Source organism: Aulonocara stuartgranti (genome assembly GCF_965226115.1).
Source record: "Aulonocara stuartgranti genome assembly, chromosome: 7".
Taxonomy (NCBI): domain Eukaryota; kingdom Metazoa; phylum Chordata; class Actinopteri; order Cichliformes; family Cichlidae; genus Aulonocara; species Aulonocara stuartgranti.
Window position 1 is genome coordinate 53,667,134 of NC_138945.1, and position 13,489 is coordinate 53,680,622.

General features: G+C 40.2%; 1 protein-coding gene across 16 annotated transcripts in view; it reads right to left on the minus strand.

Annotated features, from left to right (window-relative positions):
- The window catches only part of LOC309709958 (pleckstrin homology domain-containing family A member 5-like), an 89,330-nt gene that overhangs the window by 45,220 nt on the left and 30,621 nt on the right, over positions 1-13,489 (minus strand). Inside the window, exon 1 of one of the 16 annotated variants that reach the window (XM_082538996.1) lies at positions 9,870-9,923. The exons of 14 other annotated variants lie outside the window; for them this stretch is intronic. In XM_082538996.1, the coding sequence (XP_082395122.1) occupies positions 9,870-9,913 (44 nt within the window). In that variant the 5' untranslated portion in view covers positions 9,914-9,923. Of the gene's footprint in view, positions 1-6,207; positions 6,748-9,869; positions 9,924-13,489 lie in introns of those variants that run through there. One more of the 16 variants, XM_082538982.1, reaches the window with a different exon arrangement.

Genomic DNA, 13,489 nt, shown 5'->3' on the forward strand with positions numbered 1-13,489 from the left:
CAAGCAGTGGTACAGGAAGAAGTCTGCATCCTTCAAGAAAAACATGATTTTCATGCAGGACAATGCTCCATCACACGCGTCCAAGTACTCCACAGCGTGGCTGGCAAGAAAGGGTATAAAAGAAGAAAAACTAATGACATGGCCACCTTGTTCACCTGATCTGAACCCCATTGAGAACCTGTGGTCCATCATCAAATGTGAGATTTACAAGGAGGGAAAACAGTACACCTCTCTGAACAGTGTCTGGGAGGCTGTGGTTGCTACTGCACGCAATGTTGATGGTGAACAGATCAAAACACTGACAGAATCCATGGATGGCAGGCTTTTGAGTGTCCTTGCAAAGAAAGGTGGCTATATTGGTCGCTGATTTGTTTTTGTTTTGTTTTTGAATGTCAGAAATGTATATTTGTGAATGTGGAGATGTTATATTGGTTTCACTGGTAAAAATAAATGATTGAAATGGGTATATATTTGTTTTTTGTTAAGTTGCCTAATAATTATGCACAGTAATAGTCACCTGCACACACAGATATCCCCCTAAAATAGCTAAAACTAAAAACAAACTAAGAACTACTTCCAAAAACATTCAGCTTTGATATTAATGAGATTTTTGGGTTCATTGAGAACATGGTTGTTGTTCAATAATAAAATTATTCCTCAAAAATACAACTTGCCTAATAATTCTGCACTGCCTGTAGATCAGATGGTAGACAATCATCAAGAGTTACCATCATAAATAAATTATATATCTGCAGCACATTTAACTGCGTTTATATGTTGTTATCTGGCAACCTTCACCCCTAGTAAAGCCCCACCAATATACATATGGGCACAGTCTGATATTAGCTGTTTGTCAGTAGGGCTGGGCCATATTATACCGTTCACGGTAATACCGGTATAATGTTAGGCAACGATAGGAAAATGAAATATCGCGATAGAATGGGAGTAAAACGCGCATGCGCAGTGCCTTTGTTTTCATACGCACATGGCCGATTGTTGAGTGAAACAGATGAACCAGAATTGGTTTGTAAAAATGGTGCAACTTCCGTGATGTGGAACTGGTTTGGTGTTTGTCCGTCAGATACACGACAAAGCACATTTTTTTGCAGAACATGCAAGCGGCCGTTGTTATTGTCATATTTGTCGGACTAAGATGCTCTTAAATCTGGGAGTAATCTGGGTCCTAAACTCCGTATTCTTCAGGTCAAACAACACTGCAGCATCACTGAGCGTTAAAAACTGTCTAAATTCTTTCATCTTTAATAAAACGATCAGCATTGCTGCTTTACCAGGTGTAACTATGAAGTTTAACTTCCAGGCATCCATGAAAACTAAAGTTATTACATTTAACGGAGTTAGACGTTAGCAGGAAGCTAGCGGAAGTTAGCTCGCTAGTTTCGCTAGTTACCTAAGCATGATATTGCATGTTCTGACTGAGAGATTTCTGAAAAAAATCAAACGTACAGTTCTGCTATCACTTCCAACATAAATGAAGACAGGAAACTAAACAGCAGTGACGTTTGTAGGGTTACTGAAGTTGGGCTAGCTGGTATATAATGATGTGCTACGTGATCGCTAGCGACACAGCTATGTTAGCATAACATAAACAGTGAAGCTGGAGGACGAACACTAACACTTTTCCACTTATAAAAGTTAACGTGAAGGTTCTTCATGGTTAGAGACAAATGCAATCGCATGGCAGGATGTTGTAAACGGACCAAACTTCAGTCAGGAGAACAACTGAGATAATCCATCCACAATATGAGGTTAGTCATTAATAGACTGCAACAACATGGGAATAGAGCAGCTGCCAGAGAATTCAACATTAATGAATCAATGGTACAGAAGTGGAGGAAGCAAGAAGAATGAGTTTAATAAAGTTTGATTTATCTCACTGCTTTGTTTCACTTAATGTGCCTTATAATCCCGTGCACCTTATGGTCCGAAAAATACATACTGCACACTGCAGTTTAATGTTGCAAAGCACCTCTTTTTAACTTCAGTGGATATTATACATGGTTATGCTCAGGATATGTCAGCCCATTTCTACTGGAAATGCCTTTTGGTTAAACTTTCAGCAAGGAATTTGCATTTGCACTGTTACATTTTTATAAAGCTTTAATGTACATAAAAACCAGCTTCTTGTTTAAGTGAAAATAAATGGAAGGTTGTCTTTTTGCGCTAGTAATGTTGTGGAGTTGTATTTTGTCTCGCATCAATTATATCGTCGGTTATATCGTTATCGCAAATTTTCAAATATATATCGTGATAAATATTTTTGGCCATATCGCCCTGCTCTATTTGTCAGTGTATCAGTATTAACAGTTGATCAGAGTAGACCCAGGGGGAGCGTAAACGAGTGATGCACAACTCGTGAGAATAAAACAATTTATTTTTAATTGTAGTTATTTTCTCTCATATCTAATAAATAATGACACATAAGACATGTCAGGGAAAAAGTCATCAGCCTGATTTATAAATCACCAAATACGGTATTGGTATCAGGCTAAACCCAACTTCATATCTGTAATACTAGAGGATCACACTTTTTTTTTTTTTTTTTTTTTTTTTTTTAAATTGACAGGATATTAAAGGAAATGAATTTAAAAATGTTGCTTTGTCTCTTAAACAAATGAAACGTCAGCTCATCAACGAGACCCTCATAATGATAACTCTTTTGGCAAAGGTCAAAAATCGAATCCCATTACACGAGAAGGAAGTTGAACATCAGACAAAGCCCACGAGTGCCAATTGGGGTTTTCGTGCCATCAGGTAAGTACTCCTAGCAAGCATGAAAAGCGTTAGGGCTGGTATGGTACTCTCCAATACCACATGGATGCTGACCAGAGGTATGAATAGCCCTCCTCACAATAGCTGAGCTGAATAGGCAGAATAGGCAGTTTATGAGAGGGCGTGTGTGGGGCAGTGGGAGAAAAGACAATAAAGGACAAAATAGCAGCTCTGCAGTCCACACAAGTCACAGGACAGACAGTGTTCCAAAACGTAGTGATGTGGTGATGAAAACATGATGAAAACACACTGTGCTGAAGCACAAATACTGCAGAAAATAGAACCCATAGCTTAATCTGGAGGCCTGATTAGCTTAGACCTTCACCTTAGACCTTTAAACGTATTCACAGAAAACAGCTGCTCATTCGGGCAATAAATCTGATTTTTTGCACAAATAATTAAATTAGCAGCTCAACTGAGGCAGCTGTGACTGCGAGCAAAGTGTGTCAAGGTGACACAGCTGAACGGGCAATTCAAGCAGATTTCAGAGTCATGGAAACAAGCTGCCTTATTGTGGAAAGAAAAAACAGACACAAAGGCTGAAAGAAGTGAAACCAAGCATTTATGGGGAAAATTTAGGAAGTATGCTGGAGGTAAACACCTATGTTTGTAGACTAAGCTACACTGTGACCTTCTGCCAGAGGCCAGTCCCAGCTGTTCCTCATTAAACAAAAGGAATGGTTCCTTAAAGGTCTGCTGATGAACCAAATACTATCTTCCCACCCATATACTTGCCACACATCTAAAGTTTCTACCTTCACTTTCAGTGTTGTGAAACTTCCCTTATTAACTACTCCATGTTCAATTTCAAGCTTCATTAAAGACAACACTAGGCTTGCATACAAAACGGCTGTATCAGAAAAAAATTGTATTTATATTTGCGCATATAGAAATTATGCCTATATACCATCACTATTACCATTTGTAGAGCTACCACAGCTATTTAGGTCTGTTGCAGGACAAAGAGCATAAGTGTGGCACCCTAAAATAACACAAACTCTAATCAAGGTCAGCTCCTTAAAGAAATAGTGAGAGAGGCTGTGGTGGTGGTGGTGGTGGAGTAGTCAATCAAATGCAAAATTAAGAACTGGACTATTGACTACTATTTTTTTATACGTTCAAATTTCTAAACATTAAAAGGTTAAGCTTAAAGTGAGAAGTAAGAACAGCTTTTATGTGTTCATTCCCCTTTTTTTGCTACATACTGGAGTAAAGAGCCAAATTTTAAATCATGCAGAACTGAAAAGGTTTCCTCACCACAGGCTGCCTGCACATGAGCCCGAGCCTTTCCTCTGGTGTTTTTTTTTCCCTACTTACAAAATGCATGAACACATTTTTGCTTCTGCTGCCATCACACAACTACATGTGAATCTAAAAGACAGAGTTTGAAAAGGAAATGCTTTTAAACATTTCACCCATTGTTTTCTATCCATATATCTCTGCAAAAATGTAAACAGTACACAATAACAATTGGTTTGTACACAACTGCATTTCAACGGGCTGACATCCATCTCAAGTTTTTGCCATTTTGCTGGTTTATCTCTCATGAGTCAATGATTGAAAACAAATGGGGCCCCGCCCTTGCCTGTCCTTGATGTCTTCTGCTCAGTGACTGCTGGGGCTGGATCAGCAGAGATCATCAGGGCATCTGTTTATCTCCATTATTCTGGGCCTGCCCTGTGCCTCCCATTCATAACATTTATTTGGATAGCCTATCTAAAGCTACCTACCCATCCAAAATTTTCAAATCAACTCTTTATACCTTTAAAATTCCAGTTGAAATGTCTAAAAGTCCAATTTATATTAAATCACACTGATTGGTTAAAGAGACATTAGCTTGTGAATGCTGTTAATGTTTTGCAGAGGACTCAAGTTTAAGTTGATGGAGTGCTCCAGCCCAGAGTAGATCCCATTCATAAAACAACAGTGGGTATATGGACTGAATACACTCACACGCAAAGTGAATGAATACTAACTACAGAATGGCTATTATTCTCCTTATTATTCTCGATTTGACAAGTATCTCATCCTTATTGTGATACGCCACTATGTTCCACGTCTGTATGCCAACATCCAATTAATGCTCTCCACTCTAACTTTATCCCATAATCACTTAAACCCCACTGAGTCCTGACCACACTAGTCCCCCCACAGATATACCATTTATATGTTGTTCAATTGTAGGGGACAAATACAGAGAAACTCAATCTCCAGTCTAAATGCAATCAAATCCAAAAACTACCTTTACAGATGATGCTTGAGTATGATCCGCAGCTCATACATGAATGTAGAAATAAGGAAAACAGCGAACAGCATGAATAAAAACACATCTGATAAGGATAGGAGGAAAAGGCTCAACTACTTAATTGTTTGGTTATTCCAAGAAATTCTGGCATAAACCACAAAATCCAAATTAAAAAATAAAATCCAGTCTGTTGCAACGTAGAGCTTAGCAGTTTATTAAAAGAGTGCATGGTCTTGGTCACTGCTGGAAAGACTGTAATTGTGGCTCTACTGACTGTGATGGACAGATAAAAGGTTTTAAAGATCACAGAACCACTGCGCAGATCAGTATTGTAAGGAATTTTAAAAAAAACTAATACAACAAAACAGAGCCATGAGGGTGAGAACTGCCAGGCTTGAGGACTGCTTGCAGTTAAGTGATGGAAAAATCTGAAAAAGTGAGATGGAAATGCTTCTTCAATAGCTGCAAAGAGTGGTTTAAAACTTGCACCATGAAACCATGATAATACACTCGGAAAAGCATGAAACTCGATTTGCATCAACAGCATTCAAAAACTAAAACGCAGAATGAGAAAGTCTCAGATTTTATTTAAGTATTTCCCCTGATGTGGCTTACTTAAACTGCTGTCTCCATCAAAACTCCTGTTATCACATTTGACCACCAGTAAAACATTTTAAAAAAGAATAACATATTTGAATTCAACTGCTTTGATCCAAAGTAGAGTAGGAAGGAAGCGTTTCTCACACCAAGCTTGAACCATTGCACTTAACCATAAGGATGATCTATTACATGTATTTAACAAAAACACGAGAAATAGATCAAAGATACCACATAAGGGGTCATAAGCACCACAGCATGTGTGCCATTACACAAACAAGAACCCCAACTAAGATAAAATGCGGTATTATGGAGAACGGTAGTGTCCAGCATAAAGCCATGTAAAGAACAAAACGCTGACTGGGAGCCTGCTCGGAGCTGATTAGAGCTGCAATACAGTACAAGGCAATCACGGGGGCTGCATCTCAATAGCCTTTTGCTAGCATCAGCCATCAGCGTCAATACATTTCACATCCCGAATATCCCAAATCACTACCGCCTTACTTCACAGTAAATCCCGTTCAGTGCAAGTGGCACGCAGTACAGCCTGAGGTCTGCTTGTCTTTTTTACTTACAAAGAAACGCTTCCATGAATGTCCAGGCGGCTTCAAATCGCAGTGAAGTCAAGCAGGCGAGAAAACGAGCAGGTAAAACAAAAAAGAAAAACAACATCAACAAACACCGTCTTATCCAGATGTGAACGTTGCAAAAAACGACGTGAACAGTTTGTCAGTGAAGAACAAGCGTGCGTCGTGGAGTGCGCTTTCCCCGTCCGCGGCTGCTCTGCTCTCACACACGGCTCAGTGTGGACTGCTGACTGCCGCGTGCGCCCTGTAGTAGGGACACAGTGAAACACGAGAGGCGATGATGTCACGGTCCGGGTTTAAAGAAAGGAAGGTAGCCGGTGGCGTTCTCGCTTTTTTTTAATATATAGAAAAGCACAGCGGTACAAACCCGCCAATACCACGCTGGCACAGCCTGACTCACGCAGGCTGAAAGACTTGAAGGGCTCCCGTGTGGTGAAGGCGAAATTAAAAAAACAAACGGAAGACTGGTGGACTTTTCTCCACAGTAGCCACGCAAGATTTATTCTTGAAACGCAGTTTGCAAATTTCCCAAACTCCTCCGCTCATATGGGATGGGATGGGGTGGGGGGTAATATAACTGCATGGAAAAATACGGGGAGCCCAGTAACAGCTGGACACATTTATAACTGAACCACATCTGAGATGGAAACATACACCATCCCTCCGATGTTTATTTAGGAATGCATCCAGGCAGGTCAATAATGTGAATATCAATGAGTCTGAGCGCTGTAGCTCCTGGGTGAGCCGAGCTGTGTTATTTCTGGCATTTACTGCCTTAAATATGAGTGTGGGTAGGTGCGCCTCCTTCAGCTCATTCTTCAACAAGTCCTGACAAAGGGCCGTGTTGAAAGTGAACTCAGCCTCATCCTGAAAATATTCTTTGGATCATAGCGATAAAAGTTGCTGTGAACATGTGGAAAACATTGAAGCCATTGTGTAAGCACGCTTAAAACATTTAACTAGTTTTTCTTAGCTCTGGTTTTTGATTCCTTTGCATCCCAGTTACTGGAACTGTACTATCTCTGGTTGAGGCTTGTTAGTTTCAATAGGACAGAGCAAGAGAAAGAAGTGAATATCAAGTAGATTCAGCAGGGAGCCCGCAGCTATTGAGGACATGAAAGCACGGACAATGACCCCAGCCTCTACCAAGAAGCCAAACAGCTCTTCCACTCATCAACCTGCTGGGTGCAGTGAATGGTGCAGGAAGACACCCAGGGACAGTCAATGCACTCTTAGCGGCTGCTTTTCTCTCCCTTTTGCCTCTGTTTAATAATACTTCAACACTCCTTAAGGAGTATACTGTATCTCTCAAAGAGACAGATAAAAAAAATGCCTTCAAATACTGAATGTATTTTTTATAGGCAGAAAATGCAGTAAAGCGGAATTACACATTATAACGCCATCTGTAATACGTGAACTACCTTGACCAGCTACATAAATAATGCATCGAGCTTCCATTACAAAGAGAGCAGTAAAGGGGGTGTATTCACTCCTTCAGCCATCCTTGGTCCTCCAGGGAGAGCCTCCATGTTGGCGCTCAGAGCTAGGGGATATGGCCACCACCTGGGGCACAGAACAGACACCATACCCCAAGAGAAAGCAGAGGGAGATGGGAATAATGAGTATTTGGCACATATATGATAAGATATTTAGTGACCCAATCCCAGGAAGATGAATCCATGGCGAATGAAGATCTTGTGCTCCAACGCCCACAAAAAAAAAAGTGTCAGAGGGGAAAGTCAAAGCAAGCTGTTCAGCCATCTGTGTATGTGCTGTGTGGCGAACATGGTGGTTTTATCCAGGATGACTACATCAGTGTTTGCTTTCAGTGCCCAAATCAAACAGCAAACAGCAGTCTATTAATCTACACAAAAGTCTGTCCACTGCCAAGGTCTTCACTTTGTTACATAAAAGTGTGACAGGGTGGTTACAGACGACAGCGCATCCACACATTTGATTCTCACAAGAACCAAGCTCTGTTTAACAAGTTTTATCAAAGTACTCCCTTGGAAAAAAAATGTTTCTATCTGCTCACTCGTTGTAAAGCTTGATTTATAGTCTTGTGTTGAATCCTATGCTGTAGTGGGAGAGAGAAACTGAGATAATCATGTTGCACTGTGAGCCAAAACACTGAACAAAAGTTACTCTTACTGTAGGAAACAGAGAAGACTTCAGAATCGATTTAGTCTATAGTCTATCTAGAGCTATGAAAACAAATAAAAACAGCTTATGTGCTTGGAATAATACTAGCTATTGCATTAGCTGTGCACCAGTCTGCGTTGCTGAGATGTGTACTGTGAGCTCTATGAATCATGCTTAATTCCATTTAAGGGCATCTATGAGAATAAAAAGAAAATGTAGCCCTTGCAACCACCAGGTCTGTCTCAGTTACCCCAAGGCACAGATCTGCAGGATGTTTTCAAAATCATACATGTCACAACTTCAGTAGCTCAGATTTGTGTGCCTGGCGGCTTAAAAAAAATGAAACCAGTCCCGATCAACCCAGCCACTGATCTTTTGTTACAATTGCAACTGCATGCTATTTGTTGTCATTTTTTTCATTTTTTATAAATTAGGAAGCGTGAAGTTAAACCTCACAGCAGAAAACCCCCAGAGAGGTTTCAGTGGGAGTGAGAGTCCTAAAAACTGTCCCAAGAATTAGTTTAAGTGGTGGTATAGCCAAACCAAGGTTATACAGTCTGTTTCATCCCAAACCAAAACTCAGCTACACTTAATTTTATGGCAGTGCACCATTAAGCTTTATGAGCGAAAGGCTAACACAGTGGGGCAAGCTCAGATCTGTTGATGTTATCACAGCAGAATTATTTAACTTCACCCCTCCTGTCTGGCTGTCCAAGCTGAAAGCCTTTAAAGAAACAATGCACCTTCTGTGGAAGCAGATACAGAGGCTGTGAACAATAGCAACATCTGTGCAACATAATGCAACTTGAACAACAAACCTGTAATACACCAACTTTAAAAAGGATCCTTTGGAATTGCACCTTATCAGGCAGGTGATGAGTTATGTGTTAATGGTTTTCTGTTTTTGACTTATAATGAAGAGAGAACCCCTCTGGACCTTTATTATTTAAAAAAGTTAAAGGTTTCATAGTGTGCATGACATGCTATGTTAAGAGTATAGTAAGTCTTTTTTGAGGTTGCTTAACTTGGATTGGATAATAGAAAAATTCCATTGTATTTATGTAGTGCCAAATCATAACAACAGTTGCCTTGTGGAAGTTTATATTGTAAGGTGAAGACGCTACAGAGAAAAAGCCCCAAAAACAACCCACCACTTTGAGCAACAATTTGGCAACAACAGGGAGTAAAAACCCTTCTTAACAGGAAGAAACATCCAGCAGAACCAGGCTTGGTCAGGTGTCACAGCTTGATTGCATTGTCACGTCATATGAGAGTTTACGGTCCAACAATTTTAAATCCACTTCAAAGAAGTCTCAGTAATCCTGGCTAACAGCAGCTAACAGACGCTAACAGCAGCAAAAAAACGTAACTTCTTAAAAACAGAAAAGTCTCATTGACGTGTATCTCACTCCTTTCATAAAGGTTTAGAGTCTCCTCCAGAGTAATAGATGTTAACATTTGGCATATTGACAGCTGAGGTAAACAGTGGACTGACTGCCCACACTCACCACAGATGAACAGTGGCCAGAGTTGTTTGTCCTACAGCGGCCATTCTAGCTAGGATTATGCACTTGAATTGGAAGGGTTAAGAAAACAGAATTCATTTGACAGAAATCTGCAATGTACTGACATCTAGTGGTGAGATTTTACACAGTGTAACTTTAAAGTAAATTTTGGGTACCATTAGGAGCTGACTGTGCTTTATTCTGTTCTAAAAGCATAATAATAATACTTAGTCTAATAACATGTGGTTAATGTGCATTACAGGACCTTTGGAGCCACATAGTAACCTAACAAAGAAGCTAAAAAGTAAAAAGAAATTTAAAAAACTTCTATACATTGGACTGATTATTAGTGGGCAACAGAATGCTTCTCTTCAGGTGTAGCTGGAACTAGAAGTTTCATCTCGTTCTCGGCTGACAGATCTCAGGGAGAAGCTTTCAGACTCATTAACTGCCCACTCAGAGTCAGTGAGAGACAGGAAGGGAGAGGAAATCGCTAAGTGTTCACACTGTTTATCCACTCTCAAGGGAGCCTCTGCTACCTGCCCACTCGCTCTCGTCTTTGGCTCTTTCCTCTTCCACCTACACTCCCAAGCTCTCTCCTTTGTCGCCAAGGTGCAGATTATTACCTGCCAGTGTTCTGAAATGCTGCACGTACAATGGCTGCAACTAGCAGTAGCCTGAGGTTCTACTGTGAAGAAGCCACACAGAATCAAAGCGGCACGTTTTCCAGCACTCTGCGGGGGCCTCTGTTCCTACTGTGTGACAGCGAATAAAATACTGCATGCATAAACAGTTCAATTCCCAGCTTGTCCCCAGGGAGCCGGTGAGAAGACGGGCTGATATGGCCACCCTCTTGGTGTGCCAGTGTGTGAGAATGGGGGTGTCTCCCGCTCCAGTAATTAGCTGAGTGTGTCAGATGGAGCTGAAAAACATTTCACTCCTGTGTGCCTGAGTGAGCGCATCCAGACACACAAGACCAAGATAAAGTTACTCTAATAACATCAGTGAATTACATTTTTTTTTATTCAATAAAGGAATCGGTGAACACTGAACTTGACTGATTAGCACTGATTAAACCAAGGGATCTGAGTCAAAGGACATGAATTTGGGAAGTGTAATCTGGAATGAAAAACTATGCATCTTTCAGTGCATTCAAAGGACTTCTTACTAATTTGCGATAAGGCATGGTATGCTGCCCGAGGAGATACAAGCCACCACTGATGCTATCCAATACAATACAAGAAGAGCAGCAAAAGAGAGAGAGACTACCAGAGCTGTTTCTATCTTTGTGTAGGAAACATGGTTGACAGGAACTGAGAAATCCCTCAACAACATAGGGTCTTATCATCTGCCTGGGTTACAACAACGAAAGCATATACATCTGATGCAAACAAGAAAGCATTTCTGAGGAACCAAACTGACTGCAGTCATTGTGTTTTCACTGAATGAAAACAGTCAACTTGTACGATGTTTTTACATAATTTGTTTTTGGTGTATTGAACTTGTGTAAAGATCTTGCACTTAGCATTTTGAACCACAATGGTTTTCTTTGTTAGCGGATACAATGAAATAAAGATTAGTTTAAATCAACACACACACACACACAAAAACAACAAAAACAACATGGCTAATTTTACAGAGGCAAACAAGTAACTCAGTCAATAACAAGTCAAACTCACAGTCTGGCAGGAAGTCTGGGAGAAGTGAATGGCAGTGTAGAATCCTACTGACTGTAAAAGCTGGCTAGAAATCCCTGTCCCAATGACATGTTCAATCTGCAGCACATATTGTAATCGGAGGAACGGGTTATGTTAATGTTCATGTTCATAGACCAAGATGCTAAAGTCACAAACACCAAGGGATGGAATGAAATTTATGTCAGCAGGGCAGTGAACCTGCAGTATTTCTTAACCACAATGTGGGCATTGTGAGTGACATCACAGGTAAGCATGTGAACAGAGGGGGTCGGACTGACTCACTTCACTGCTCAGGCTTATTGTGAGCAATAGCAGTACTGACAGTCACACATTCCAAAGTTTACTAGTCAAAATACCAACAGTGATGCACTCTTGCAAAGAGGCCTCACCCAGCCCTTGTTGCAATCGCGTCTACATGCTGACCAGGCTCGACTTTCTTTTTTTCTTTTTTTCCCCCATTAAATGTAGAGTACCAGCAAAAAGTGCAGGTGCTGCCAATGCCTATCGTTAAAGAAATATGTACTGATGCTTTACATCCATCATCAAACAACTGTCAGCATCAGCCTGTCAACTTTTGTTTACACCAGCGAGGCAACCAAACACAGAGGTAATTATTTGGACATGAATAATTTATAGTTCAACGCTCAAAGTAAACTTTAAAACCTTTAGGTAAGCAGAGCATCAATCCACTGGGCTTCAGTTGTGCAGAATGATGAGCCAAGTGTATTATACTGTATGTACCCCTAGAAAATAAGTTGCTTAGATTTAGCAATATACAGTCAATATTTTTTCCAGAAAAAATATACTTGCTGGTTCTGCATAATTAATACAAAGAGGACGTTTGTGCCTTTATTAAAAAGTAATACATAGCACTACCTCTTATTTGGCACTTAGATCTTTAAATCCTACTTTATATTACTTTGCCTGAGATCACACAGAAATGTCCCAGTTTCGTGTAATTTGAAGGTAATCTGAAAGACTTGTAAAAATGTTTAAGAAGAAGAAAGTGAAGAAATGGTGCGAACTATTTGACGTAAAAGATGAAAGTTTGCATCCTGGAATTTTATCCATCCAACTGAAGCACACTCAGGTAGACTGAATCGCCTCAGCAGAGGCTTGTTAACGTAATAAAATATGGCTGTACAACCAAGTCTACACACTATATTGCCTACAGGCTGCAATTGTGATAGTGGTTAAAATAACATCAGTTTAAGAGTCACAAATCAAACCACAGTGGTTGAAAACACAACGGTTGTGTTTCCCCATTCACAGTTCTTAAATGGTTTAATAATGGAGTTTCAGAGCATAACAAAAATAGAGGATTTCGATTACATAAATTACATAAATATCAAGTAATCAGCTGAAAAAGTTGTCAAATTGCCTACCAGACACTAGAGCACAAAAGCCTATACATAATAAGAAATAGTGGGCACACTTTCTGTGAGCAAATGCTGGTATTACAGTATAATATTAAGCATCAGAAGTCAGGTCTTATTCTTGCTGAGTTTCCTAAATCGACACACAAGTTGCACACAGTTCATCACTGCGAGCCTAATGAACACATTAACTCTTGTCTTTGAGCATAATAAGCCTGTCAGGAGAAGATAATGCAAGCTGAGAAACTGATTTGTTAAAGCCAGTAATGACAACCTCTTCCACATGCACAAGGAGCCCCTGTAACCAACCACAAAACTGATGATTATACAACAATGGAGAGCCACAGTGCAGCATGAAAAATACTGTGGCTCACTCTATCAGCTTATTTCCTTCCTGAGATTATTATTTTAGTTACAGATTGATCACAGAGAACGGATGCCGGATCAGCTTTGCCACACGAATGCCCACCAAACACTACAGCAAGTGAGCCGAGTCAAATTTTACGCTGTGAATGCAATCAGCTCTGCTGCATCAAGCTTGAGGCAATAT